Source organism: Netta rufina, assembly GCF_964035555.1.
Source record: "Netta rufina genome assembly, chromosome: 1".
In the NCBI taxonomy this organism is placed as follows: Eukaryota; Metazoa; Chordata; class Aves; order Anseriformes; family Anatidae; genus Netta; species Netta rufina.
In genome coordinates, this window is record NC_140123.1 from 663,188 (window position 1) to 689,317 (window position 26,130).

Here is a 26,130-nt window from a genome sequence, read left to right on the forward strand (position 1 = left end):
CACGACTAAATTATTCACGTTCTCTTGCTGCTGTAAGAATTATCATCACCTCTGAAACACTGCTGTCTGTAACAGATATTTAAATAGAAATTCACTGGAGCCATCGAGCTTTCCACTTTACATTTATATGAAGCACTGCGAACGGCTTCTGCAGTACAGATCCCTGCTTCCTCACCTGAGCAGGAGCAATCCAACCCACAGTTCTTAGCAGAAAACCTACAAACATTAAGTACCAGCAGTTCAAAGATTTGCTTTTTTCTTTAATTACACAGCTTGCACAATGCAAGAAAACCTGTACCTAACCCAAACTAAATAGTCTAGAAAAAATGCAAACCCAACCAGAGATCAGACCATTTGATCTCTGACCCACTTTTAGAGAAAGTAACAACGCCCTTGGGTGGCTCTGCAAAGAGGTCCACCCAAAAACGTTAGCAAACTGCCTATTAATAGCATCCAGAGAAAGGCACCGGGCAGAAATCAGGAGAAATCTGCCTCCTCCCTGCTGAGGGCAGAGCCTCCAGGGCTGGGTCCTGGAGCATGCCCCAACCTCCGCGGATCTACCCCGTAAAACCACAGGCTGAAGCACGCAGGAGACAGCTCCTGGTGATCACCAGGCTGCCAGCACTACGGGCACTGTCACAGCACCAGCACCAGCTTAGATCAGGCACAGGAAGGCACCAACCAGCCAAGTGGCATTGCTGTGCAGCTGCTAGCTCTTACTCAATTAAAAAGTCAGCATTTCTTCCACAAACGGGCCTCTATCCTTGGCACAAGCTCAGCATTTATTTACTACAATTAATTCCCTCATCACTCATGGCAATTAGGCTTCTCCATCTTCTCCATGCAGCAGTTTTATTGGTTTAATATCAACAAAGCTTCTGCCCATTTCTTCCAAACATCCTCGCTCTTCCCTGCAACCAGCAGCAAAGCCATTTCAACCACCGCCTCCTGCCAATCCCCTCCGGTGCAAGCCTCCCATCCCACTCCTCCTCTTCTGCTCTTTCTAGCCCCTTAAAAAACAGCAACCCCCATCCAAAATAAATAAATAAATAAATAAATAAAATAATAATAAAAATGCAACGAGAGAAACCCCACCAACCAAAACTCCTTTCTCCTCGTGGTGGGAAGCCCAGCAGCGATGTTATCCTGTTCCTCAGCCCACATCGGCCTCTCCTCGCGGCGCCCACACCTCCTCCCTCGCACGTTGTCTCAACACACGACCTGCTGTGCCTGCAGTATGATGTGAGGTTTCCCTTCCACAATGCTGACAGAGTATTTGGGTGCCACCCTGCCCTCCCCAGTGCTCTCAGACCTCCCCAGACCAAATCTCAGCACCCTTGCTGGGGCGCTGTGGTCACAAAGAGATGATTTCAAGCATTACCTGAGAAGTTTTTGTTCATTTTGTTCAGCCCCGAGGACTGCGCAGTATTTCTGTTGGGCTGGTACCAAAAGGTTCTTTAACACAAGCCTGCAAATCACCCTGCTTTGGCTCAGAACCTGCCGGAAAACAGCACGTCAGGGCATTCTGCACGACCATCAGCCAAAGGCCGGGTGAAGTTCTTACGAGCTTAAATGACTGGAGATTGGGTTACTTCACAATAATGAACTACATAATTAACTGCCCAGGCATTCCTTCCCTTTTGTGCTGATGGAAATCAAATGATTAAAACTGCTGCAAACAGCGAGGGCCCTTCGGATCTGGTTTTAAGGGAGCCGCTCACAGATGCAGCCAGCCGTGCGTTCACAACTGACGTCCTCAGAAGCAGGTTCGCTGCAGGCAGGCAAAGCTTCGTTAATTATTTCAGACCTCCTAATATTGCTGGCAATTTGAACGCTGGAACCATTCAGCCAACTCGAGATAGAAATAACTGATAGCTGCTGGTCTTGCAGGTACCCACCCCAGAAAGCACCGGCCACTTGGTAAATAAAAGTCTCTCCACCTCCTCCTTCGCATCAAACCCTTGGCTACATGGCTGCGAGGGGCTCAGCAGCATCAACACAGCATCCAAATAACAACAGCAGCTTTTTTTTCCTTTTTTTTCTTTTTTTTTTCTGAAGGGGAAAAACCTAACATTGGAGCCAAGTAGTTAAAAAGGCACGTTTCTCCTCTGCCAGGCAGAAAGGAGCAGCGGTAACTGTGGCAAAGGATGGGAAAGGAAAGCCTGGGGCTGGCTGCCCTGCCCTGTGTGCTCCCTGCGGGCACAGCCGTGGCCAGCAAGAGCTGGTGAGCGAGGGAAGGACACCACCACCAGCACCAGCACCAGCACCAGCAGCACCCTGCTGTCACCACGGCACACCATGAGCACCCTCTTCAAGAAGAGCACAGCAGCCCGGTGCTGGGTTGGAGGGGCCCTAAAGCCCCCAGCCCAGGCTTTGGCACTGCCAGGGAACGCCTGGGGAGCATGAAACTGCCCACGACCCTGAACCTGCCCAGGATCCCGAACCTGCCCACAACCCTGAAGCTGCCCACGACCCGATGCGGTGCTGATTTCCACAAGCACCCTCTCTTTGTGTCCCTGCAGCACCCCAACCTGCCGACGCGCAGTCCCACCATGGTCCCAGTGGCGGGCAGCAGGCTTGCCTGGCTCCCGGGGCTCGCTGTCGGCACGTCGCTGGAAGGGCTCCCATGGCCCCGGCAGGCGATGGACGTGGCACAGCGTGCACTCACCGGGAACAAGCAGCGGTGGGAGACGTCTGCTGAGCTCCCCTGGCCCACCCGGCCCCTGCTGCAGGCGGCCACGGACTCCTCTGTGGGAAGGAGCTCGGTGCTCGCACGGCGCGAGCTGGCTCCGCGCTCTCGTCCCATTCATCGCCTCGGAAGAGCTCTCACGGCTCCTGCGGCTTCCTGCCCGAATTGCTTCATCCCCCGGGCCGGCAGCGAGAGCTTCTCAGGTCAGCGGCAGCGCCGGGAGCGGGGCTGCTCCATCGCCGCACGGAAACGAGATTTAATCAAGGAAGTGATCAAATGTGTTCTCTGAGGGTTGCAAATTATGAAAGAAAATATGGCACCACGCGCAGTGCTGTTCCCTTTTCTAGACTCTGCTTTGTGGCACGAATGTAGGGTGACGTTTTTCATATGTACAAGCATTTTATGAATTTATTCTCTCCCCACACCTTCTAACCAACTTCCATTAACAAACCTTAGTGACTTCCGTCTCTCCAAAGCCACCAGAACAAAACCCAGCACAGCACGCAGATTTTTCCTCTACAGACCCAGCCCAGGGGATGCATTCCAGGATCAAAAAAAAAGGGGTGATTCCTAAAATATTTTCAGCGTTACGAGCGCATTTGTAATTAAATGTAACTCACAGAATGTAGGAGAGCTGGGGAGGGACTGTGTCAGGGCTGCAGCCCCGGCCTCGCTCCTCCGAGGGCAGAGCAGCAGAGGGAGCAGCGTCGGCACCCGTCCTGCCCCGGACCAGGACCCCGTGCTGCACAAACCCCGAGCACAGTACCACAACCGGGCACTATTGTGGGCTTGCAGCCTGAAAGCCTACCTGCAGAGGTAACAAACCCTGCTCCTGCAACACCGAGCCTCGGCTCGGGGCAGCCACACCTGCAAAAAGCGAGGCTGGGGTGCGCCGAGGGGTTCTGCGGGCTGGCAAAACTTCACTGACGGCAGCAGAACTCAGGGGCTGGCCCTGGACGTGCACCTCGCTTTGCAACGCCCGTGGCTCCTGTAAGACAGTGTCTGGGGGACTGCAAGGTGCCCTGCCCACGGCGGGGGCTGGACCAGGTGATCTTTAGGTCCTTTGCAGCCCAAACCTTCCGGCACTTGGCGACTCCACGCCGAGCACGGCCCCTGCCTGGCTCCTCTCCCCACAGCTGGCCCCGTGTCAGCACAGGGCAGGCACCGCACGGCCGGGGCAGCCTCGCAGCCGTGCTGGAAGGCAGGAGCCCAGATAGGGCGGGGGATTAATCCAGGTGCCTGTCTGACAGCCTGCAACAGACGCGAGGCGACGCTCCGGGCGGCTCAGCCCACGGTACGCTGCCTGAGACACTGGCTGCTCCGCACCGTGATGCAAAACTAATAATTATTTTTAAAAAGCGAAAGAAAAAAAATTTGCTGAAAGTCAGGAAACCGCATAATGAAGGTTGGTGAGTCATTCTTGCCTGAAAAAATCTGCAGACGGCAAAGAAAGCTAAGAAGAAATCAAATGAAAACCACAATTTCTGCCATCCTATCTCATTTTCCTTCAACCACTGCAGTGGTGCTCGCCCAAAGGCAGGGATTTCCAGTCCTCGGCTCCTGGGACTCTGGGAAGTGACACAGACCACAGAGAGACATCGGGAACATGAAGAACTCCAGGCACACAAATAATTGCAGAGCGAAGATGTTGGCAGAGGAACACCCAATTTCCATCGTGCTCTCAGAGCATTTATAGATAAATACCTGAACCCCTCACACAAGCATATTCCATATTTTTACTATTCGGGCAGGACACTGAGCACCACAGCAGACCAGCCCAGCATCTCACTGAAGCCTAGGCTGAGTTACCCCCAGAGCAGAGCGCGATGCTACGGACCTCAGGGACCGGTACCCAGTGACACGGGGAGCTTCAGCAGCATTCCCCTCCTTGCAGCTCGTGCACATCGCTCCCATCCCCACAGCTCTGGGCCCATTTTCTCCACCTGCCTTACTGGGAGGCTGTGGGCAGCTCTGGGCTGTCCCCCCCGTGTCCCCAGCCCCCGGGTACCGCAGGCAGGGCCACGCTGCCCCAGCCACGGTGCCGCTCCCCGGGTGGATCCGCACCGCTGCCCAAAGGCGCGGGGCCGGTGCTGTGAGCAGCGAGGAGGCTCCAGCGAGGCTGAGGAGCAGCCAGGACACAACCGTCCTCTGCTGGGGGCCAGCCCCGGATCAAAGGAGACGGTGCTTCAAAGGAACGGAGCGATGAAAGGGCTGGCGTACCTCCGAAGGATCTCCCGGGCGGGGAAGGAGCACGGTGCCAGTGCTGTGGTTGCTCCTCCAGAACCAGAGCAGCTCGAGGCCGAGCCCTTCAGCTCCTGCGCAGCGCCAAGGCAGGGCTCTGATTTATGCCCAGAACAAACTCGAACCATCAGTACCCTGCAAACACACGGGGCAGCCGCACCCAAAGAGCTCAGAGAGAAGCAGGAGCGCAGGACTCACACGGTGCTGCGGCCCAGCAGCAGCACAGGGACCTGCAGACCGAGCACAACGTGCCAAGTTCCCCGAAGTAAAGGTTTTTCCTTATCACTCACGCTCCTCAGACATTTTCTCCTCCTTCCAGTGTATGCTTTCAGGGCTGAGAGTTGTCTCCCAAATCGTGTCACCCCCACAGTGACACAACCTGACCGGCTGCACGGGCTGGTGAACTACAAACTTGATTTAAAATGCATTTTGCCCCATGACTTTTGGCTTTACCTAGAATGGTTGCTTGGGGTTTTTTGTTGCAATCCTTATTCCTAAGAGTGCCTCAGAAGGCATCAGCACAGTTCGGAGGCTGCTTGTTCATTCCAGTTGGCTTTGCTGGAGAAAACGTTCACTTCCCTGTAGGCACACAGCAGTCTCACTGGGAAGAGCGGCTGCAAGCAGCAGCAAGCTCAGGCACAAGCGGCAGCTGTGGTGCTGCAGCTGCTTCTGTTCCTGAGCCTGGGGTGATTTTACTGCTTGGGCACAGATGGGAGTGTAACTGCCCCGTACCTGCCCTGTACCTGAACATATCCAGGTCCTGCTGCTCCCCGACCCTCGTGCACAGCCACAGGGCACCAGGGCAGGCGCGGGGGCACCGTGGTTTGCACAGGGCTGCTCGAGCAGTGGGGCTCAGCCCCTGCCCGACCGCACCGCCCCGGCCCCAAGGCAGCCCCCAGCCCCTCTCGGGTCTCCCCGTGGTCTCCCTCGTGCTGAAAGCAACGCAGCACGTCCATAAGGGTAGGATATGGGCAGAGCCACGTGAGCAGCACTGATACCACACAGAAAATCCTCTCTATTTATAACAGTGACGTGCTCCGCATGAGCCACGCAGCGGTGCAGGCAGGAAGGCAGCCCAGCACTGATCCATGCACACAGGGTCCCGGCGCCTCCAAGGGCAGGGGCTCCACTGCCTCTGACCCCAATTTCACTGCCTGAACAAAAAGGCAGCCCACGCTAATCCTAATCACAACCTCCCTGCTGTGATGTGTCTGCCACCGCTCGCCCCGTCCTCGCAGACCCCCAAGGACTCTGCCTCTGCCCTCCCCACACCCTCCTGTTGCAGAAGTCAGGAAAATGCCTTTATGATTTAAAGTATTTCACCCTAACTTGTCAAAAGGAAAGTCACGTTTAATAGAAAAAAAGACCGTCCTTTTTTTGCAAGAGCTTTCCATGAAAGGAGTTGTTTCAATGCTGAACAGGTTCCGTGCCGGGTGGCAGCCCCTCGGCTCACGCAGTTGTCTTCACCCAGCACAGAGCAGTAAGGTATGTTTGTAATGCTGCAAGGAAGTAGTTTACACCCTCCCCAGAATCTCTTTCTGTTCTCCCCCTCCCATCTCTCACTTTCACAGGATGTGACACAAGATAAGGGAAGCGATGTCTCAGGTCCACGCGCCTGCCCGGCCACCACAGCCCGCGCAGCACAGCCGGGTGCTCCCACACCACGCAGAGACCTCGGGTGAGAAAACTGCCACGGGCAGCTCCTGAAAGCCAGGTGTGCCTGTGCACGCAGACACCGTGACCCACGGGTGCCAAGGACGATGTGAGGTGATTTTAGGTGGCCGTGTGCTGCTGCACAAAGCAATCCCTTCCACACTCCCCACGCAGGCGCCCACGGACACCAGGCACCCAAAGCTCTGCTCCCCAACATTTCTAGCTGCAGATAAATTACAGGAAAGTGTGAGCCTGGTTTTGGTTATATCTGGAGGACTAAACCCTTTATATGCTGGGAAGCAGAGCCACAGCCCTCCGGCCCCAACCAGGTCTTCCTCTGAAGGCTTCATCCCTGCCAGGATGAACACCTCAATGGCACAGCCCCAGACCCCACAGCCCCTCGGGCCAGGCAGCTCACCCGGGTACATTCTTGGGTACATTCTCCTTAATGGGGAGTTTCCTGAGGAATTTGAAAGGAGATTTGCAGTCTGAGAGGTGTGGGGGTGGAGGGAAGAGAGAAGGGAATCCGTTTCCTAAATTACCTTCCTTTGGTTGCGAGCTGGATTAGGAGCAGGGGTGACACTACCCGAAGGCTGGGCTCACATCCCAGGCTCACATCCCGTCTCCAAACCAGCTCTGTAAAACCCTGCACTACACCTCAGCCAGCGCTTTGCACTGAAAGAGGGCAGGTTGAGCTTAGAAATTAGGAAGAAACCCTTCCCTCTGTGGGCGGTGAGGGCCTGGCCCAGGCTGCCCGGAGGAGCTGGGGGTGCCCCAGGCCTGGCAGTGCCCAAGGCCGGGCTGGAGGGGGCTGGGGGCAGCCTGGGCTGGGGGCAGGGGGTTGTGATTCGATGGTCTTTAGGGTCCCTTCCAACCCAAACCATTCCATGACTTCCCCAGAAGGAAAGGCTCCATGCATGGCCTGCCCAGGAGGGCCTCTTGCCTCTCCTCCTCCTCCTCGCAGCCGCCCAGGAACCAAGGATGCCCCAGAGCGCCTTCGCAGACAAGCTTCAACGTAATTAATGCAAGTGAAGCAGCACCGTTCCCTCGCTGCCATACAAGGACATCTTCTCCTCATTTTAACCTTATTTATCCCTCGCACACACAGAACTGATGATTTTAATTTTCACAGAAGCTCTGCAGAGCCGGGAGCATGGTGACAGCAGCCTCTGCTCTCAGGCGGCCCTGCCGAGGTGGCACGCGCCGCTCCCGGGGCGCCTTCTGTGCGGCGAGGAGGCATCGCGTGCTGCTCGCCAGGAAGCCGAGTACAGGACACTCACGGTGTGGGGCACGTGCACGGGGCAGCCCCATCCAAAATGTGGGCAGAGCTGCCTGGAGGTACAGCCATGGGTTTGGGTGTGGGTCCGGGTGCTGAGCAGGGGTGCGCGTGGTGCTGCTCCTCGCCACGCGGGCAGCGACACCTCTGGCATGACTCCTGTTGCTCACCTTTGGTCATCCAACTGTTTTCCAAAATGCATTCAGCATCGGCTCATGGGCAGTTTATATACCAAAAAGAGAAGTTCCCAAACTCAACCCCAAAATGCCTCAAAAATCCCATTCTTCGAGGTTTTCCCTGATGAAACGGGGCCGCAGCACGTCCCGCTCCCCAGCAGCCCACGTTGCTGCGGGCAGCAGAGGAGAAAACCAGCGGCACTGGGTGGGGAGGGGAAGAGGGTGGAGAGAGGAAAGCAGGGGGAGGAGGAAGCAGCTCCTGAACAAAGACTCAGACCCACAGAAAACCAAAGTTCCACCAGTTTTGGTGTTCACAGAGTGGTCAGGTTTTACTCGCCTGACAGCCAGGCTCAGCAACCCTGGGGTGGTGCAAGGACGAGACCCCCGAGAGCCCTGAGGTGTGAAGTCCGGCCCAGGGGGCCTCTGAGCAGAGCTCGGCCTTGAGAACAATGCAGTGTCACCAGGCCTAACGCTTCCCGTGAGCGATGGTGGTGCAAGGAGCAAGAGGTACGGGGAAGGGGACTGGAAAGCAAAAGCACCACATGGAGAGCTGCAGGGCAGCGTTCACAAAGCTCCCCTCTGGAGGGGAAGGACACGGGTCCCAAAGGGCAGCCCCGCGGCCTTGGGGAAGGAGACCCTTGTTTGCACTTCAGCACATCTTTTTTTCCAGTAATTATAATCATGAAGGGTTAATCTGATCCCTGAGCACTTCATTTGCCTCTTTGGAGGCAACAGCTCTTGGTGCACCAGAGACAAACACAAACACAAACAGCCGTATCGACGAGGAGCAGCGATAGCAAAAGCTGAAACCAATCCCTGTCAGTAGGTAAGCTCCATTCACATCGCAGAAACAACATTTCTCTTCTCCTTGCCAACCAAACGTGCTGCTGGAGCCCAGAACCAGCGCTGCGGTTGCGTCAGCTCCAGGACGGCTCCCAGGCAGCCCGCACAGCTCGCACAGAGGAAGCGACGCAGCCGGGGAGGAAACCGACGGCCGGCCACAGCCAGCAGCAACCCGCGGCTGGCAGAACGGGGAAACAGCTCCGGAGCAGCCCGAGCTGCTCCCTTGGTGCCCTTTCTCTTGTGCATGCAGCCACGGCGACGTGCGAGTGGCCCTGCCTCGGAGCTCTGCGAGCAGACCCAGAAGAAAGACGCCTGTCAGAGCAGACCTGTGAGCTGCAGCAATCCCAGCCGTGCTGCTACCAGGCAGGGGTTTCTAAATTGTCATAGTTCTGCCCCAAAGTAACGTTTGCCAGCGCCGAGTAGAGCAGCAGAGCAGAGGCCCGGGGTGGGCGCAGTGCTGACACGGAGAGGCAGGCGCTGGCGCGGTGCTCGCAGCGGCAGCCACCGTACCGCCAGGAAACCTGGCCCGCCTGGTCGGGAGCCGAGCTGACGCTGCCTTGCTAATAAAGGTTGTTGCTAAAAAAAAAAAAAGGCAGTCCCTGCCCAAGCCAAAAAATCGAGCCTCGGAATGACTAACGGTGGTGGAACACGGGTTACAGCACTTTGTGCCCCCGTTTTCCTCCCCTGGAAAATGGAAAGGTTCCTCTACGAGGGCAGCGGGGAGATTCACAGCCTCAAAGCTCCTGGACAAGCAGTGCATGTAATAAAGGGGCTCGTTTCTGCAGGTGAGCAGCCAAAGCAGGCTGGGGATTGCACTCAGCAGGCTGCTGACTCCAGGCAAGCAGCACGCAGAAATTAGGAGGCTTCTCACACCAGCGGGGTGCCAGCAGTGCCTCCTGCGCCACGGGGCGCTGCCTTCTGCTGCCGTACGCATGAGACACCCGCGCTGCTGCTGCCTGTCACCACATCCGTAGCGTACAAAGTCAGGGAAGTGCCTGGTTTTCTGCACGACGTCGCAAGGCCAAGGGTGCATCAAGCAGGCAGACCTGAGGCTGCTGCCCCCAGCCCGAGATCGTCCCGTGGCTGAAGCCCCCTGCCCTGCCCCGTCCCGTGCCGGGGGTCTGGGTACCACTGAGGGCACTGCCCGGAGCTGCACGGGATGCAGGGATCACTTTGCAGCCAGCCCTGCATCTGCTCTGCATCCCTTCATCCTTTGCCCTCGGGCTGAAGCACGCTGCTCCGCCAGGCCCGGGCTGCCCGCTGCCGGGAGCACGGCGCGGCCGCGTGCGCTGCCGGGAACAGCACCACGCCGGCACGATCACAGGCCGCTTTCGTTCTTTCCCCGAAGACTGTCTTCAAAAAATCTTCAGGGCTATTTATTTGGAGTAATAAAATTGCTTTAAAAGGCAAGCTGATAAGTCATTGGACAACGTGGTTCTTGTCTTCTCCGCGCAGGGAACAGTTTCCACATGATGCAATCCGTGCTTGTGTTCAGTGTTTTAAAGCAACGCTGTTGTGTAAGCGAAAAATGCAGGGAAGAGAACAGCAGATGCCAAATTCGTCCTTAGCACAGCCCCACTGCTACTGCAGCCATTGTTCTGCTGCCTGTTAAATTCCATTGTTTAATCCTTCCTGACTCTGCCCAGAGCCTACCTCTCAGGGATGTTTTCACTGCGACCTGGCAGCGCAGCAGCTGGGGTCCCTCACTCCGTGCTCTCACACGTCGGGATTCACTCACCATACACCAGCTCACCTTTTTCTCACTCACGATACACCAGCTCACCTTTTTCTCACTCACGATTCACCAGCTCACCTTTTTCCCATCGTTTTAAGCCATTTCTTAGCTGTTGCCTGCACTGCTGCTTCCCCCTGAGCAGCCTGGAAGGCGATGCCACAACTTTCACAACGTGCTGTGGTCCGAAGAGCTGTCGGGTTCCTGCAGAGGTGCTCAGGTAAGACCCAGCGTTAGGATGGGTTAAAGCAGAGCAGACGGGCAGTTTTCCAGCCGGGCCATCAGAATGAAGCACAGCACAACCAACGATGCAGACAGCACGTTACCTCAAGGCTCAGAGCCTTTAATCCAGATCCAGGCTCCGTTTGCCTTGCACAACCAGAACGCTGCTGCCACACCTGACCACAGAAACCCACTTTTCAGTCCAGGGGCAGCAATTTGGAGAGGATAAAGTAAGGAAATGGCAGGGGAAGGAAGGGACTCCAATTAAGCACTGCAGCCAGGGACTGCGGCTTGGATCCCTGCAGAGCACAAAGTGCCCCCCAAGGAGCAATGACCATCCTTCTGGAGAGACTCCATTGACACACGAGGACGTCTCCCCCAAAGGCGAGCTCACCCACCCGCCAGCCACAGCCCTGCTCACAGCAGCAGTTTGCAGAGCCCGGGCTCTCAACCACGCCTGCGGAGGATTCCTCCTTTCAGCCTCAGGAGACTCAGCCCAGCAGTTTTGTCCCGTTATATGCACACACACCTTTTAACGAGGTGACACGCGTTACCCGCGTGCTGTATGATGTGCACTGGATGCGTGGCTTCCATCTGCACCAGGGTCAGTTTAAATTACTAGCTCCTGAGATCTCAGCTCGCTTTCCCACCAGAAGCGATGCGATCAATCTCCGTCTATTATTTTGAAGTGCCAGGAGGGAAAGTACTATTCAAAGTCACCCCGGGCACAAAGCCACGAGGCCGGGTTGGAGCCTGACCCCATTCATCTTGATTTCAGCTGAACAAACAGCATCTTTTTCATAACCAGGCACTTGGCAGTTGAGTTGCCCCCCGGAGTTTCAATGAGGACAACTCGTGCACGACGCTGGACGGGAACAGGAGGGAGGGTTTGAGACCTGCACGAGAGAGAGCCTGGGCCCCTGAAGGGCTGGGTGCACTTACACGGCACAGCGGGTACCAGGGTGTGCATGGGGTAGAGAGCAAATGAAGCACACCTGTCCCTTGGCACCCCATAAATCCTGCACGAACACCGGTTTGCAGGTACAGAACACGACACAGAAACCCTTCTGCTCCTGAGTGCCCAGCAGCCTGTGCCTAAAGGCGAGTCCAGCAGAGCGTCGCCTTGTGCTTGCTGTTTGCTCCCTCTGCAGCACCTTCCTGCACACCCCGGTGCCCAGCTTGCAGCTGGCACAGCACCCGGACACGATTAGAAATGGAAAAGACATTTTGGGTCGCCCGCTCCAAGGGGAAAGCCCACGGCGTGGAGCTGGAAGCCCCGAACACAGCACCTGGGCGAGAAGACAGACGTCGGGAATAAACGCCAGGCTGAACCAAACCACGTGGCAGCTTACCAGAGTTTATTGGCAACCGGAGCAATCAACTCACCTCCAGCACCGTGTGAGGTTTTGGGCACCACAGCGTCAGAAAGGGGTCAAACTATCAGGGAGCCTCCAGAGGGCTAGGAAGGTGCTGAAGGGTCTGGAGGGCAGGATGTGCGAGGAGCAGCTGAGGGCCCTGGGTTTGTTCAGCCCAGGGAAGAGGAGCCGTGGCAGAATCCCACGCAGCAGCCTTGTAAGCTAGAGAAAGAGGGGATCCCCTCCCTCATGGTGCGCCACAACTCAGCCCCACACCGTGATTCCCCATGAGAATCACAGCCTGATTGACCCTCACACTACTGATCCAGCCAAATCTGCATCTTTATCATCATAACCCCCCACCAAAGAGATTCCCCTCACCACTAAACCTACCCCATGGCCCTGAACATGAACCCAAGCTATTTCGACCACTTCTAAGCCCCTACTTATTAGGAATTCCCCTAACCCTACTATCCATGCTCTTCCCAGCTCCATTATTCCCATCGCCCAGTAACCGATGGGTCCACAACCGCCTGTCGACTACCTGGTTTGAGGGGAGGCCTCGTGGCACCTGCAGCTCTATTAATTTAGATTAATATATTTTTATTTATTAAAACCAGCAGAGGGGCAGGCGCTGAGCTCTGCTCTCTGGGGACAGCGACAGGACCCGAGGGGACGGCATGGAGCTGGGGCAGGGGAGGGTCAGGCTGGAGGTTAGGGAAAGGTTCTGCACCCAGAGGGGGTCGGGCACTGGGACAGGCTGCCCAGGTCACGGCACCGAGCTGCTGGAGTTCAGGGAGCATGTGGACAATGCTCTCAGACATCGAGTTTGATTTTGGGGTAGTCCTCTGGGGAGCCAGGAGTCGGACTCGATGATCCCTGTGGGTCCCTTCCAGCTCAGGGTATTCTGTGATTCTCTGAACTCCAAGCACCCACTAAGTATATTCAGAAAAATACCACTCAATTTACGTTTAAGTTAATTACGGACCACCACAGCTTCCACCTACAGTAGAGGCTACTTAAGTGCCTGTTTCTGAATAAGAAAAAATACAACTGGAAGGGACCGTTATTTTCCACATCACAAGAAACAACGCACTGCAGAAAGGTAATAGCCTTAAATATTAAAGATCGAAACAATCTGGTTACTGCACAGACATGAAGATGCTTCAGGAGCAGGGAATTATTGTTCTGGGCGGATTTAAAATCATTAAATCCTGGCAGAAAGGAGCCATCTGGTCCCTTCTGCAAAGAGCCAAGAGGGAGGCGATTACAGGGACGCTGCCAGCCAGGGCTGAGGGCTGCTCGGGCACCGGGCTGGGTGAGCCCATGGACAAGGCACCCGCTGCACTCAGAGCTGCACAAATTGCTCCGTGCAGGGGCTGAAAGGAAGAAAATGTGCGAAATCCTCGACTCCAGCAGCCCGCGGGCCCACGCTGCAGCAGCTGCTCGGCACGGCCGGTTCCCAAAGCCCAGGAGCATTCCTGCAGCCTCGCCGTGACAGACGCCGGAGCGGAGCCAGGGAGGGCAGCCCCAGGGCTGTCCCTGCCCCATGCTCCTGGTGCTCCTGGCTCAACGTGAGCCCCAAGTTTGATTTGCCACGCTTTTGGTCCCCTTTGCTCAGAAAACCAGCCTTTGTGCTGATGCTGAAAGCTTGTTTTATCTTCCAGGCTTCACCAGCTAGCCTGAAAAAAAAAGAAAAACTACAAGGTATATCGCATTTCTTCCTAAATCCTCTGCCCTGCCCCAAGGCTTTGGAGCAGTCCCACCACAGGAGCACGGCCGCTGGGCGTGCTGGCAGCACACACTCCCCAGGAGCAGGCACGTCACCCCCAGCACTCCTCTGTGCCAGGAAACAAGTGACGGAGCTGAGCCGTCAGCAGGATGCTGACACAGCCCTGCTCAGAGCCTTTCATCTGCTAGGGCTGCACCCCAAGCAGCCCGTCATTACGCACGTGAGTTACAAGTACCAGCACAGCAGGACTCTTAGACCTTTAGCTTCTGGTCTCCGGGCCTTCTACCAGCTATTAGGGTAGCCACAGAAGCGGAAACGAGTTTTAGCACTCATCTCCAGGCCAGCGTGTCACACGCATTCGTTGCGTTACATGAACGCATTGGGGGAGAAAGAAAGTCTCCAGCCTGACTGCTCACCTTGTGCAGCCTGAATCGAGCTCCTTCCCCTCGGCCATGGGATGGAAGCAGTTTCTGTTTTACTGAGTGGCTGCAGCTGATGAGAGCCACTCTAGAAAAAGACTGCTCGCTTGCTGCTGACCCGCCCAGAACCACTCGTTTGCCCCAAATCTGATTTTTCTTCAAAGCCACCATCGGCGAGTGGCAGCTCCTCGCTGGCTCCCCTGCAGATGGACACAGCGCGGCCCCGAGCAGCAGCAGCACGTGGTCAGGGCAGAATGAGGGAGAGCTGCAAAGGCTTGAAGCCGCGGGTTATTTCTGGGCCTGCACCAGGGTTACGTGGATTCGTAGTTTAACATCAGCTACATTCGAGAGCTGTGTTTACAGAAGGTGTAGCTCTGACTACCAATAAAATTCGGTGCCAAATCCTAACACAAATACGCAGGGGGGAGCACCGCTCCTGTGGCAAGGCGGAGAGCTGGGGGTGTGCAGCTGGAGGGGAGAAGGCTCCGGGGAGACCTCCTGGCAGCCATTCAGTACGTAAAGGGGGCTTATAAATGGATGGAGGACTTTTACTCAGGTAGCTAATGATAGGACAAGGGGGAATGGTCTGAAACTAAAAGAGGATAGACTTAGACTAGACATTAGGAGGAAATTCTTCCCTCAGAGGGTGGTGAGGCACCGGCACAGGCTGCCCAGAGGAGCTGTGGATGCCCCATCCCTGGAGGTGCTCAAGGCCAGGCCGGATGGGGCCCTGGGTGACCTGACCTGGTGGGGGTGGAATTGGAGGATTTTTCAGGTCCCTTCCAACCTGAGCCATTCTGTGATTTCAGGAATAGAAGTCCAGCCTCCTCTGAATCCTTTATAACACCTCATTAAATAGAAAATAAGAGATGCTCTGGTCTCTAGCTCTTTAGGCAGGAATTATTTCCAGCATCAGTGTGAGGAAGACGTGCAGCTGCCTCTCCTGCTGCTTCCCACCAGGCGATTTTCCTGCAGTTCCCGGTCCCAGAGCAGAGCAGAGCAGCCTCCTTCCTTCCTTGGGCACCTTCTGCAGCAGCCTCCACGCGCACCTTGAGCCATAGCCATCACCACTGCCACCTCGGGTCCCTCTGCTTGCAAAACCTCAGGAGCCTGAGGTGGTCTCTTCCAGATGGCCTCGTTCTTACGGCTCCTCTCTTGGGACGAGCACCCAGCAGTAAAATCCAGCACAATTACTGGTTAGCAGAGTGCTTTCCTCCCTCAGAAACAGAAAATTACGCACGGAAAAGAGATTTCAAGTTCCGGGAAGGGTTAGTTACCAACAGCCACACGCAGCCTCCATTGAACGATACAGCCTTCTCCTTCTCGCCTCTCAGTGCAGCTTGTCTCTGCGGTACAGCTGGGCTCTGCATCGCCCCAGCAGCCGCACAACTGCACCCACAGCACACACACGGCCTGCCACAACCAAGCAAACCTTCCCCAAGAGCTTGGTAACCTCCAAGGAGTTTGGCTGGGACCGAAATAAAGGAGAACTCGCGTCACCCCGCGTCACCCCACGTGCTGCTCCTGAGCAAACACAAAGGGCTCCAGCCCGGGACGAGAAGGCAGTGAACCAGGTCACAGCTTTACAGGGCAGCCTCACAAGCCCTTCTGTCGGGCCGCCTGCTTCTGGGAAGCTCAATCCCAACCCCAACTACTTCCACAAACCCATTTCCAAGCTGCCTTCCCCCCTCGGATGAAGGAGCAGGGAAGGAGGTGTGCAAAGGGCTCCAAACCGAAGGAAAAGCGCTGCTCTGGGGGGTCTGAGCCCTGGGGGCCCTCCCTTTCCCTGGAGGGGCAGAGGGATTTGCTCAGCTGTGGTGGGCAAGAAGCCTGTGTTGGGCTGGGCAGTTCCTCACGCTGTGTTTGTGCTTTTAGATTAGCATAATTTAGATTAGCATAATTATAATGGGTCTGATGTGCCCCGTGCCACCAGTGACAGCTTCCAGAGGCACGCAGCGTGAAACCCGAGTGAAGAAGGATGAACTGAGCCCAGCAGGCTGCCCATAAACCGGGGGAAAAAGCCGTGGTTTTGGGACAATTTGCTGCTTCCATCCGAAGCATTTCGGAAGGCAAGGGGTGGCTCTGGCAGGGCAGCAGAGCCCGCAGGTGAGCAGACGCACGTCCCGGTGCTCAATTTGCTGCAGAAGCCAAGCGGCTTCCCCTGAACTCCCCCACAAGGAATCGCTTCGTGGCGCCCCGCGATGATGGATGTCCACAGGCTGGGACCCCGGCCTGACATTTGGGAGAGGGTTCAAGTCCCGGCCCTGCCAGATGACTTCCTGCAGGGCAACGGGATCTCTGCAGGCTAATCCTCCAGCTGAAATAGGAAGAGGAGCGCTTCCACGTCCTACAGCACCACGAGGTTAAAGATACCGGAGCCTGCAGCCAACTCTGAGGCGCCTGAAGTGCCAAAGTTCCCCCTGCAGTGAGGGCCCACGGATATTTGGTGGGTGCTGCACAGAAACCACCTTAACTCACGGGTTTCCCTCCTCATCAACCAAGCCAGTCTCTGTCTTGTTTTCTTCCCCTTATTAACCTTACCCGAGCAGACAGCAGTTTGAGGGTTTCCTCCAGCCAAGGCATAATGAGACCAGTCGCAGCTCTGAAGACATCCCCGGCTCCTCGGGCAGCACCACGCTGCCAGACACGAGCAGCACCCCCAGGAGACACCCCTGGGCTCTGGTCAGGGCTGGCCGCAGCTCTCGCAGAGCCCAGTGGTGCAGAGGGGCCGTGCCAGCAGACAGCCAGGGGCTACCAAACGCAGGAGGCTGGGGTGAGCCGCTCCCCACCGGGGAGCCTGCCTGAGCGAGTGCTCTGCCTCCTTATAGCACAGCCACAGGGAGCAGAAAAACATCTCAGCCATTTCACCTTGTTAGGCTGAGCGGCTGAAAATAGCCACGGGATGAAAAACAAACCAGCTGGAAACTCATCCGGACGGTAAGGCTGCAGCGAGCTGGAGGCACGGCACGGCGCGGGGACACCACGGCCCCGACTCCAGCTCCCCGTGCGGACCCTCGGAGCGCCTCCAGAAGGCAGCACCGCTCGGTGCTGAGCGAGGCACTCACCTCAGCCAGCACCAGCACCACGAGCAGGCAGCTCTGGAGATCAACTCGCCCCTAACATGGGCAAGCGAGGTGAAAGCTGCACCTGAAGACACCCAGTGCCGCAGCGATGGCACAGAACAGCAGGCTGCTAGACCAACATGACCGCAGAGGGGTGAATCGCACCCTCACCGAGGCGCACGGGCACCACGAGGAAAAAAAGCAAGGAGGAAACAACAACTGAGACCCCATCTCCCTTCCTCCCTACCAAGAGCTGTAAGAAAAACTGCCAGAGGACTCGGCACGCTGCACAGTGTGGAAGAGGGGCACCGAGTGCCCCCAAGTATCCCCTGCCACGTTTTCTTTTAAAATGGTACAAGTTAGAGCAAACAAGTAACAGGAAAACACAATTATCTACAGAGCACAGGGTGCAAGTCTTCAGGAAGCGGTGCCACCCACAAGAAACCACTGAGAGCAGCGGGGCCCTGGGCATGCTGAGCACACAAGGGCTCCAGGAACCCCACAGGACGATGCTCCCGCAGCCCCCACTGGTAACAGGGGCAGGAAACACTCCCCGTGCCCAGCATCGGCCGCCCTCCCCACCCGCTGCCCCACTGCACGGCTCCTCTCCTGCAGGGTCACTGCTGACGTTCCCCCAAATGGAATGGTCGGGGTGGTCTTTGGTCATTTTCGCACAAATCCCTTCTTCCTTAGTTATTTACACCCTCCTACGAGCTTAATGCCTGCGTGGAGATCAGGGGGCAGACGCTGATCCTGCTGTATAACACCAGGAAGAGGAGAAAGCCCCGCGGCTGCACGGGAGCTGCAGGGCCCTTCAACACTTCAGCCACGAGCTGTGACACCGCCACCGCCCCGTGCTGACAGCCGCCGCGTGCGGGAGTAATTAACGAGGAGACGCTGCTCCGGGCCTGCTGCTCGGGGCTCCCCCTCACATACACCAAAACCTGCAGATCTTCCGCAGCGAGCACCGGGCCCGCGGGCCGGCACAAGGTGACACACCGAGTTCTGCAGCTTCAGGGCAGCATTAACAACAGCAGCAACCTGGGCAATAATATCTTCAGAAGTTATGTCTGGCCCCCAAACGAGGTTTTATCCTGCATCTGTTGATATCAAGGAAAAAACAGCATCTTTTTTTCTTTTTTTTTGCTTAGTCACAAATTAATTCTGCACTGGCACCCTCCCCGACCTAAACACACATTGCTTAGCAGCTCTAATCCTGAGCTCTTCCCCCCAGCCTGCAGCACGAAGCTTGGCTCCAGCAGCACGGGGCAGGCAGCGCAAACAAGCAGGCTGTTCATTTACAACTCCGATGCGGAACATTCTTCAAGTTCTCCTGTTTATTATGCTTCCAGCCTCCAAGAATTGCAGAAATTCAGGCACCGGAGCTCGAAAACCTAGAGTAGTGAACTGAGCTGACCTCAACACTCCTCCTTTTGGGGACAGCAGAGCACGGAGCACCTCGCCATGAAGCCAGCGCCTCGCCGCCCCGCACGAGGCACGGAGCGGTGCCTGCTGCCCACCGGTTCCCCCTCTCTCCACCACTTTCTGAAGGCTGGCTGGGGGCAGTGAGGCCTCTTGCACTTCCACAGCCCCAATCTGCACGCCCAGGGCAGATGGTGCCTCCTCTGCATGCCCCTGCCCCTGGGGAGGGGTCGGTGCCCACCGCAGCCCCCAGGAGCAGGCGGTTCCCGAGGGCAGCCCAGCCCGTGCCGATGCCCGCGACACACCACGAGCTCGTGTAGTTTCCAACGTGGAAAAAATAGGTTACTTAAAAATAGGCCGGTCACGCAAACAAACAAGCATCTGATACTATTTCATGAAGATAAAACAAACAGGCACGGACCGTTTGCGTACGTAAGCCGTGCGCAGTGGCTTTAATGACTTCCTTGTGCTCCTCTGGCGACTTTCATACCTAGCCCAGCGCCGGGTGCTTTGCCCTGCAGCCACCGGTGACAAGAGGTGCCACACTGGGGCACAGCCCTGCTGCCCGCCCCGGCCACCAGCCCCTCTCCCAGGCTTGCAGCAGCGGTGCAGGGAGGCTCCAAGTCAGAGCCAACCCCGCTGTGGAGCTGCGGCCGCGTCCTCTGCCCCTGCCGAAGGGCCAGCATCAGCCGCTGAAGGAGGAGCTGCAGTTAGAGGCAGAGTCAGCGAGACGGGACCGCAGGGGCTGGCTGAGAGTGACACGAGGAAAAACCAAAGGCTCGGGGCAGCAGGGCAGCTTCACGCCCTCGAGGAACGCCTCTGGGCTCTGGCAGCGAGCCCTCAGGGCACGAAGGGGGGAGAGGACAGGCCCCAGAGCTGAGCGGGGCCAAGAGGCCGTGCTGCTCACACAGCCTGGGCTGGGGGAGAGCTGCAGGGAGCCACGCAGCCGCCCTGCCCAGCCCGGGGCCCTGCCCAGCCCGGGGGACTCCCAGCCACACGTGGCAGCTCCGCGCTAACACCTCCGGCCACATCTCCCCGTGGCCAGCAGGCAGCCACAGCCTCCCGGGCTCCTGCCTGCTCCCAGTTTTGTTTCTCCCTCCCCAGCTTTGCTTCACAGCTAAATAAGTCGGGAAGCAGCCGGGCGTTTGAACATGAAGGTCGTGTGATAAGGACTCTCAAAACCGAAACGCGACGGCGGCTAACGAGCAGTTAAGGGCAGCAGAGGGGTGAGCTGCTTGGACCACACCGGGCAAATGCTGCTGCCTCCTGTAACCAGCCTCTGAGCTTAACGGGCTGCAGCAGCAGTTTCAGAAGCAGGGGATAGCCTCGAGGAAAGCTGCTCCTCTCAGAGGATCGCCTGCTGGTACAGCCTCCTTTTAGCGACGGGATCCACGTGGGATTGCGCTCGGTGCCCTTTTGCCTCCCTTCCCTCAGGACTCAGCTCTCGAAATCAAACCCAGGGCACTGTGACACGCTTGGCTCGCAGGACCAGCCCCCAGGCAGGACAGGCACCGCTCCGTGCTGGCAGGAGGAGCAGGAGGAGCAGGTAACGTGCACAGCGTCACCAACACGCCCCTGGCACCCTGCGAGCCCGACACAGACGGAGCCATAAAACACCCAAACGCCACCCCCGTGGGGACGGGATGGTTCTGAGAGGGGCAGTTTGAAGGCTGAGGATTCCAGGAGGGAGCCAGCAAAAGGCCGAATGCAGCCTCAGCCTCCCCAGCCCCAGCAGCACCAGCCCCGTGCTCCTCCCCAGCACCTGCCTGCGGCCACGGCACCGCGTTACGTGGATCGGGGCTTGAGGCAAGGAGGTGCCACTTATGTCCCTGTGCTGTCCATTCAGCCTCCCTCTGCCTACGTTCTCCATGTGGTTAACGTTGGATTCTCCTCTCCCCCAGGAGGAGGACGAGCAGGCCCCAAGTAACCCTGGAGGCTCTCCTCTCACACGCGCTCCGCAGGCACCGGGCCGCGGTCGCTGCCAAGGGACGGGAACTTCTCCAGCTCTCAGAACGCCGGTTCCTGGAGATAAAATTTCTTCCCTGAAAAAAAAAAAAAAAAAAAAAGCGCAGGCCGTGCCACCCAAGCAGGAGACTCCCTGTTTTCTGGTAGCGTTTCTTTAACGCGTTCCCAGAAGCAGTGGCACTGCCCCAAGCAGGAGGTGTGCGTTGCCAGAGCCGCACCAGCACCGGCTGCCCTGCGGCGGGGAAGGGGCACCCAGCGAGCTGCCTCGGCCGGCCCCACGGCCACACTTTGAGCTGGCACGTCAAAAAACACTTGTCCCTTCCACGGAGATGTCCTCAAGCTGCCCAGCAAGAGCAGCCTCTGCTCTGTGAAAGTGCTGGCAGGGAACGGCTGCAGCTAGAACAAGAGGCACGGTGACGAAAGCCTCAGAGCCTCGGGGACAGCGCCGCTTTTTGAAAGCGTTTTGTTTAAAAGCAAGAAAAAGGGAGCGGGTCCAGGTGCCTCACGAGCCCCTCCAGGCCTGTGGGAAAGGTGAGGCCATGAAGTTATTACAGAAACGGTGACTTCAGAGGAGTCAGGTCACGGAGGGCAAGGAGCAGCAGGGAGCGCCCAGTTCCACACCACCTCGGGCACCCCCCGTGCCACCCCCACCAGCACCCGGCTGTGCAGCTCCCCTGCTGCCGTGCACGAAATCAGAGGTTCTGGCAACGGAACAGAGGACAGGTGCGGATTTTGGCATCGTGGTGGGTGAGGTGAACGTGAAATAGCATGAAAGAAATGCAGTGACAATGCTCCACCAGTTAAACAACCAGCAACCCTAATGCTCAATATAATACTCAAACTGGGAGCCGGAGAGGTAACCGCCCCTTGGGGTGCTCCCACCGGTGATGGTCACCACGCGGTGCTTCCAGAAGGCCCCGTTACGGCCACGTCCTGCTGTGGTCACACCACAATCATCCAGAAAACATTTTTTTATCCTGATCAAAGCAACGAGCGGTTAGAAGCTTGTGGCTGCAGCCCCCTTCGGCACACTCGCTTTGTTATCACTGACATCCTTCTCTCTGTGTAGCTTTCCCTCAGAGCCCTACAGGTCTCCGGAATGGTTTTGGGCACCTGCTTTTGGGTTCCCTCTGACACCACCCGCACACTGCCACCAGCACGTGGCAGCCCCCAGTGCAGCTGGGGCACGGCTCTGCTCTGCCAAACACCACTCAGACAGGAGCAGAGGTGATCCAGAAACCTCAGGATCTAGGAACCCCGACAGGGAAGCAGGTGTGGAGAAGAAGAAGGAAGAAAAAGAGGGGTGCTGCTGCACAGCACAAACACGGGACAAATCCTGGTCCCATGGCAGCCCCAGTGCCCCTGCTCTGCTTGGGGCTGATCCCGTCTGGACCCCCCCAGGCTCCTGCAGGATGGAGAAATGGGGTAAATCCACACCCAGGTCAGCCCCTGCCCAAATAATGCAGGCAGAGCAGGGGCTGGAGCCCAGCACCAGGCCACTGGGAGCACATGCAGAAGGGGGCAGGCACGGCCTGCCACGCACATGGAGCGTCCCACAGAGCACTCTGAGGGGCACAGACTGCCATTTCCCTGTTGCTGGAAGGGGACGGGGCAGGTGGCAACCTAACAGAGCTCAGGTGAGCTGTGCCACGGCCAAGGAAGCCAGAAAAGACACTGCCACCCCCGACACAGCCCCTGCGCCTTCCCCGCATCTCCAGCGATGTCCCTGGCAGCGATGACAGGAGAAGAGGAGCAAGCTCAGCCACACCAGCTCGGACCATCGAGGCACTCACCGCGTTCACTGCGATCCCATGCACCAGTTCCCGAGGCTCAGCAGAAGCGCCGTGCGTGCTCCCCCCTGACGTAAGCGGCCGCGACGCGCGGCTGAAGGCCACGCAGACGGCAGCACGGACGAGCCAAAGGCCACGCAGACAGCAGGACACACGAGCCCGTCCCCACGGACCGGACGGACACCGGTGGCCGTGAGGTCCCAGCAGGGAGCCACGAAGAGGAGCGGCCCCTTCCTGGCAGCACCGCTGGTTTCGGCTCCGTCCCCGCCGCCGGCAGGGGGGCGTGCGAACGGCACGGCGAGAGCCCCGGGCCGGGCGTGCAGCCGGACGGGCTGGGGCTAAAAATAACCACGTGTGGGTGAAAACAATCCTACCGGCAGGCCGGCCGTCAGCACATCCTGCGCAACGCAGGGCGGCCGCTGCCCGGGCTCCCCGGGTCACGGCGCTGCTCCACGAGGTGTTCGCGGGCAGCTTCGGGACCCCCTCGCCGCCCCTCCTGGCTCCGCGGCACCGACCCGCGCAGCGAGGCTCCCCGGGCCTTACGAAATGGCTCCTGCCCTTTTGAGAGCAGCCCAGCGTGAATCTGATACCGGCACGGGAAGATTAAGGATGAAGCGTTCACCAGCAGCCTGTGAACGAGTCGAAGCCAGAAGAAAATCTGATCTGGTTTTCCCCCAGAGCCCGGTCACCAGCGCTGACTTTCCTCCACACACAAAATTGCTCTTCTCAAACCCCCACTCATAAATCTTAGGACCCAAACCATGCACAAACGCCCAGCAAAGCGCATCGCTGTGCCCGTGGGGTGTGCAGAGGAACACAAGCAGCCGAGCCTGAGCAACAGACAGCACTGAGGCCACATTTCTGCTTTGGCACACAGCCTCCCTGCATCTCCTGGGACACGGCACCCCCTGCCCCAGGGAAAAGTGACCAGAGCCGTCCAATTATTTTTTTTTTTTAAATCATTAAAATCGTGGCATGTCAAACAAATAAATAAACGGAACCCTTTCACTTTCGAAAATGTGTCAAACACCCGCGCCTGCTTCACGATAAGAGCCTGTGCTGCTGGGGACGGGGAGAAAAGCGGCGTGCTGCTGCCTGGGGCTGCTCACTGTGCCAGGCTACAGGCAGTGGCCCTAAAAGTTACAAAGCAAGTGGCCACACGATCTCAAAGGGCACACTTACTTTAAAGGGTGTTACCAGAGTGCAACAAGCACCACCGAGCCCCCCGTGCATGGCGTGGCTGTGCCAGGAGCTGCCAGCCTTCAGGCTGAAGGGCCCCGCTCCGTATGAACGCGTGTCTGGGTTTGCAGCCTGCGAGGTGCCACGTGTTGCTCTGCAGCACTGCGCGCCCAGAAGGAACCAGAACGTGCCAGCAGAGAAAAGCCAACGGCGTGGAGAAGAACGAAGCCCTCCTGCAGGAAAACCCCACCTGTGGGCAGCCTGGGCAGCAGGTCCTGGGACCCGCGCCCTCCCCACACCGACGGCTGCAAGGGAACAGCGAGGCAGCAGCTGAATCACCAGGGCCGCCACACTTCTGCAGGGCCTCCAAAAATAACTCACCCGAAAATTCCTTGGAGGCATAAACCTTGCTTCATCAAAAGGACGGCAGAGATCCAGTTTCCTTAATGGAGCGGGCTGGATGCGAACCGGCTTAAGGACTTTAAGCTCACATACGGGGGGCACAAAAACAACTTCCAGCAGAGCAGGCAGCACACGGGCTGCACTAAGCAGAAGGGAGCCCCGTAAACCGGGCTGCCGGCGAGGTGAACCCAGCTCCCTGCACACCAGGCACCAGGTTCCTGACGGCTCACCCCATAGCGGGATCCCAGCGACTTTCCCCGTTACCCCCAGCCAGCCCCAAAGGCCTTCAGGGTGCCTGGCTCCATCTGGGCACCTTCACCCCGCAGCCCCGAGCCCCGGTGCTGAGCCAGGCTCCCAGCAGGGCCCGGACACGGGCCTGAAGCAGGGCCCATGCCCTGAGCCAGGCACCACCCCGGGGCCCCAACCGATTGCCGGCCCCGAGCAGCCCCAGACCCCGGGTGCCGGCTGCGGGCACGGCCGGGGGGAGCCCCGGGGCTGTGCCGGGGGGGTCGGGGGGAAACGGGGCTGAGAGGGGAGCACGGGGCGGCCCCGCTGAGGCGCTGGGGGGGTGCCCGGAGCCCCGGGGCCCGGCTGGGCGGCGGGCACGGAGCGCGGGGCCCTCCCGGGGCTGTGAGGGGCTGAGGGGCTCTGAGGGGACCCTGAGGGGGCTGGGGGGACCCTGAGGGAGCTCTGAGGGAGCTCTGAAGGGGCTGGGGGGAGGCTGAGGGGGCTCTGAGGGGACTCCGAGGGGATCCTGAAGGCTCTGAGGTGGCTCTGAGGGAGCCCTGAGGGGACCCTGAGGGGGCTCTGGGGTCTGAGGGGGCCGTGAGGAGGCTCTGAGGGGGCTGAGGGGATCCTGAGGGGGCTCTGAGGGGGCTCTGAGGGGACTGAGGGCGCCCTGAGGAGGCTGTGAGGGGGCTGAGGGGACCCTGAGGGGGCTCTGAGGGGGCCCTGAAGGACCCTGAGGCGTCTCTGGGGGGACTGAGGGGACCCTGAGGGGACCCTGAGGGGGCTCTGAGGGGGCCCTGAGGCCGTTCCCGTCCCCGCGTCCTCACCCGCGATGGCCGCGTCCTCCAGGTGCGGTGCCGGGGCCCGTTCGCCGCGGCCGTGCTGCAGGAGGACGAGGAGGAGGAGGCCGCACAGCACGCAGAAGGCGGCGGCGACCCGCACAGCCATGGGGCCGCTGCTCGGGGCCGCTCGGGGCCGTTCCTCGGGGCCGCTCCGCCCGCCCCGGGCCGGCTGCGGGCTGAGGCCGCTCACGCAGCGGGGGCGGCGCGGGCCGGCCCCCCCCCGCCCCCCGGGGTGGTCTCTCCCTCCGCCCCCCCCCGCGCCCTGCCCCCGTGGTCTCGCCCCGCCCCGCCCCGCCCCGCCCCGCCCCGCCCGTGCCGCCGCGCGCTCGCTGACAGAGGGCGGAGCCAAGCGCCGGCACGCCCAGCCAATGGCGGGAGGGCTCCTGGCCACGCCCCCTCCGCTCCCTCTCCCCCCCTCCCCGTCTCCCGCCGCTGCCGCTGAGCCGCGGCGCCCTCTGGTGGCCGTGAGGGGGGGGTGAGAGGGCTGGGCTCGAGGCGCGGCGCGGAAGCTAAGCAGGAGGGGCCGCGTGTGAAGCTTGGATGGGTGACCAGTGCGGGTAGAAGAGGGGACGGGGACCTCTGTTCCCCCCCCCCCTCTTGCCCCCAACCTTGTGGCTTCTCTGGGCAGGAACGGCCGGGGGGGGGTCCTACAGTGTGGGGGGACCCTCCTGCAGTGCCCAGTGCAGAGCAGAGGGCCCCGTGCAGCCCAGGCCCCCTGCAGCCCCCAGGGCCCTTGGCTGGCTCCCAGCACCAGGGCACGGGGATGGGGACAGGGACGGGGACGGGGATGGGGACAGGAGTGGGTACCCCCAGGGCAGGGCCCCACACAGCTCCTGCTTGGCCTCCACGAGGTGTTTGCCAGCCCCTATCCCCAGCCGGTCCCGCTGTGGGTCGGGTTTTCC

The 26,130-nt window shown here is 58.8% G+C and overlaps 1 protein-coding gene across 3 annotated transcripts in view; it reads right to left on the reverse strand.

The window, feature by feature from the left end:
- Window positions 1–25,442, reverse strand: part of STIM1 (stromal interaction molecule 1) — an 84,905-nt gene extending 59,463 nt beyond the window's left edge. For all 3 annotated transcript variants that reach the window (XM_084293925.1, XM_084293924.1, XM_084293926.1), the window contains exon 1: window positions 25,214–25,442. In XM_084293925.1, the coding sequence (XP_084150051.1) occupies window positions 25,214–25,334 (121 nt within the window). In that variant the 5' untranslated portion in view covers window positions 25,335–25,442. The remainder of the gene's footprint in view (window positions 1–25,213) is intronic.
- Between the last annotated feature and the right edge of the window lie 688 nt (window positions 25,443–26,130).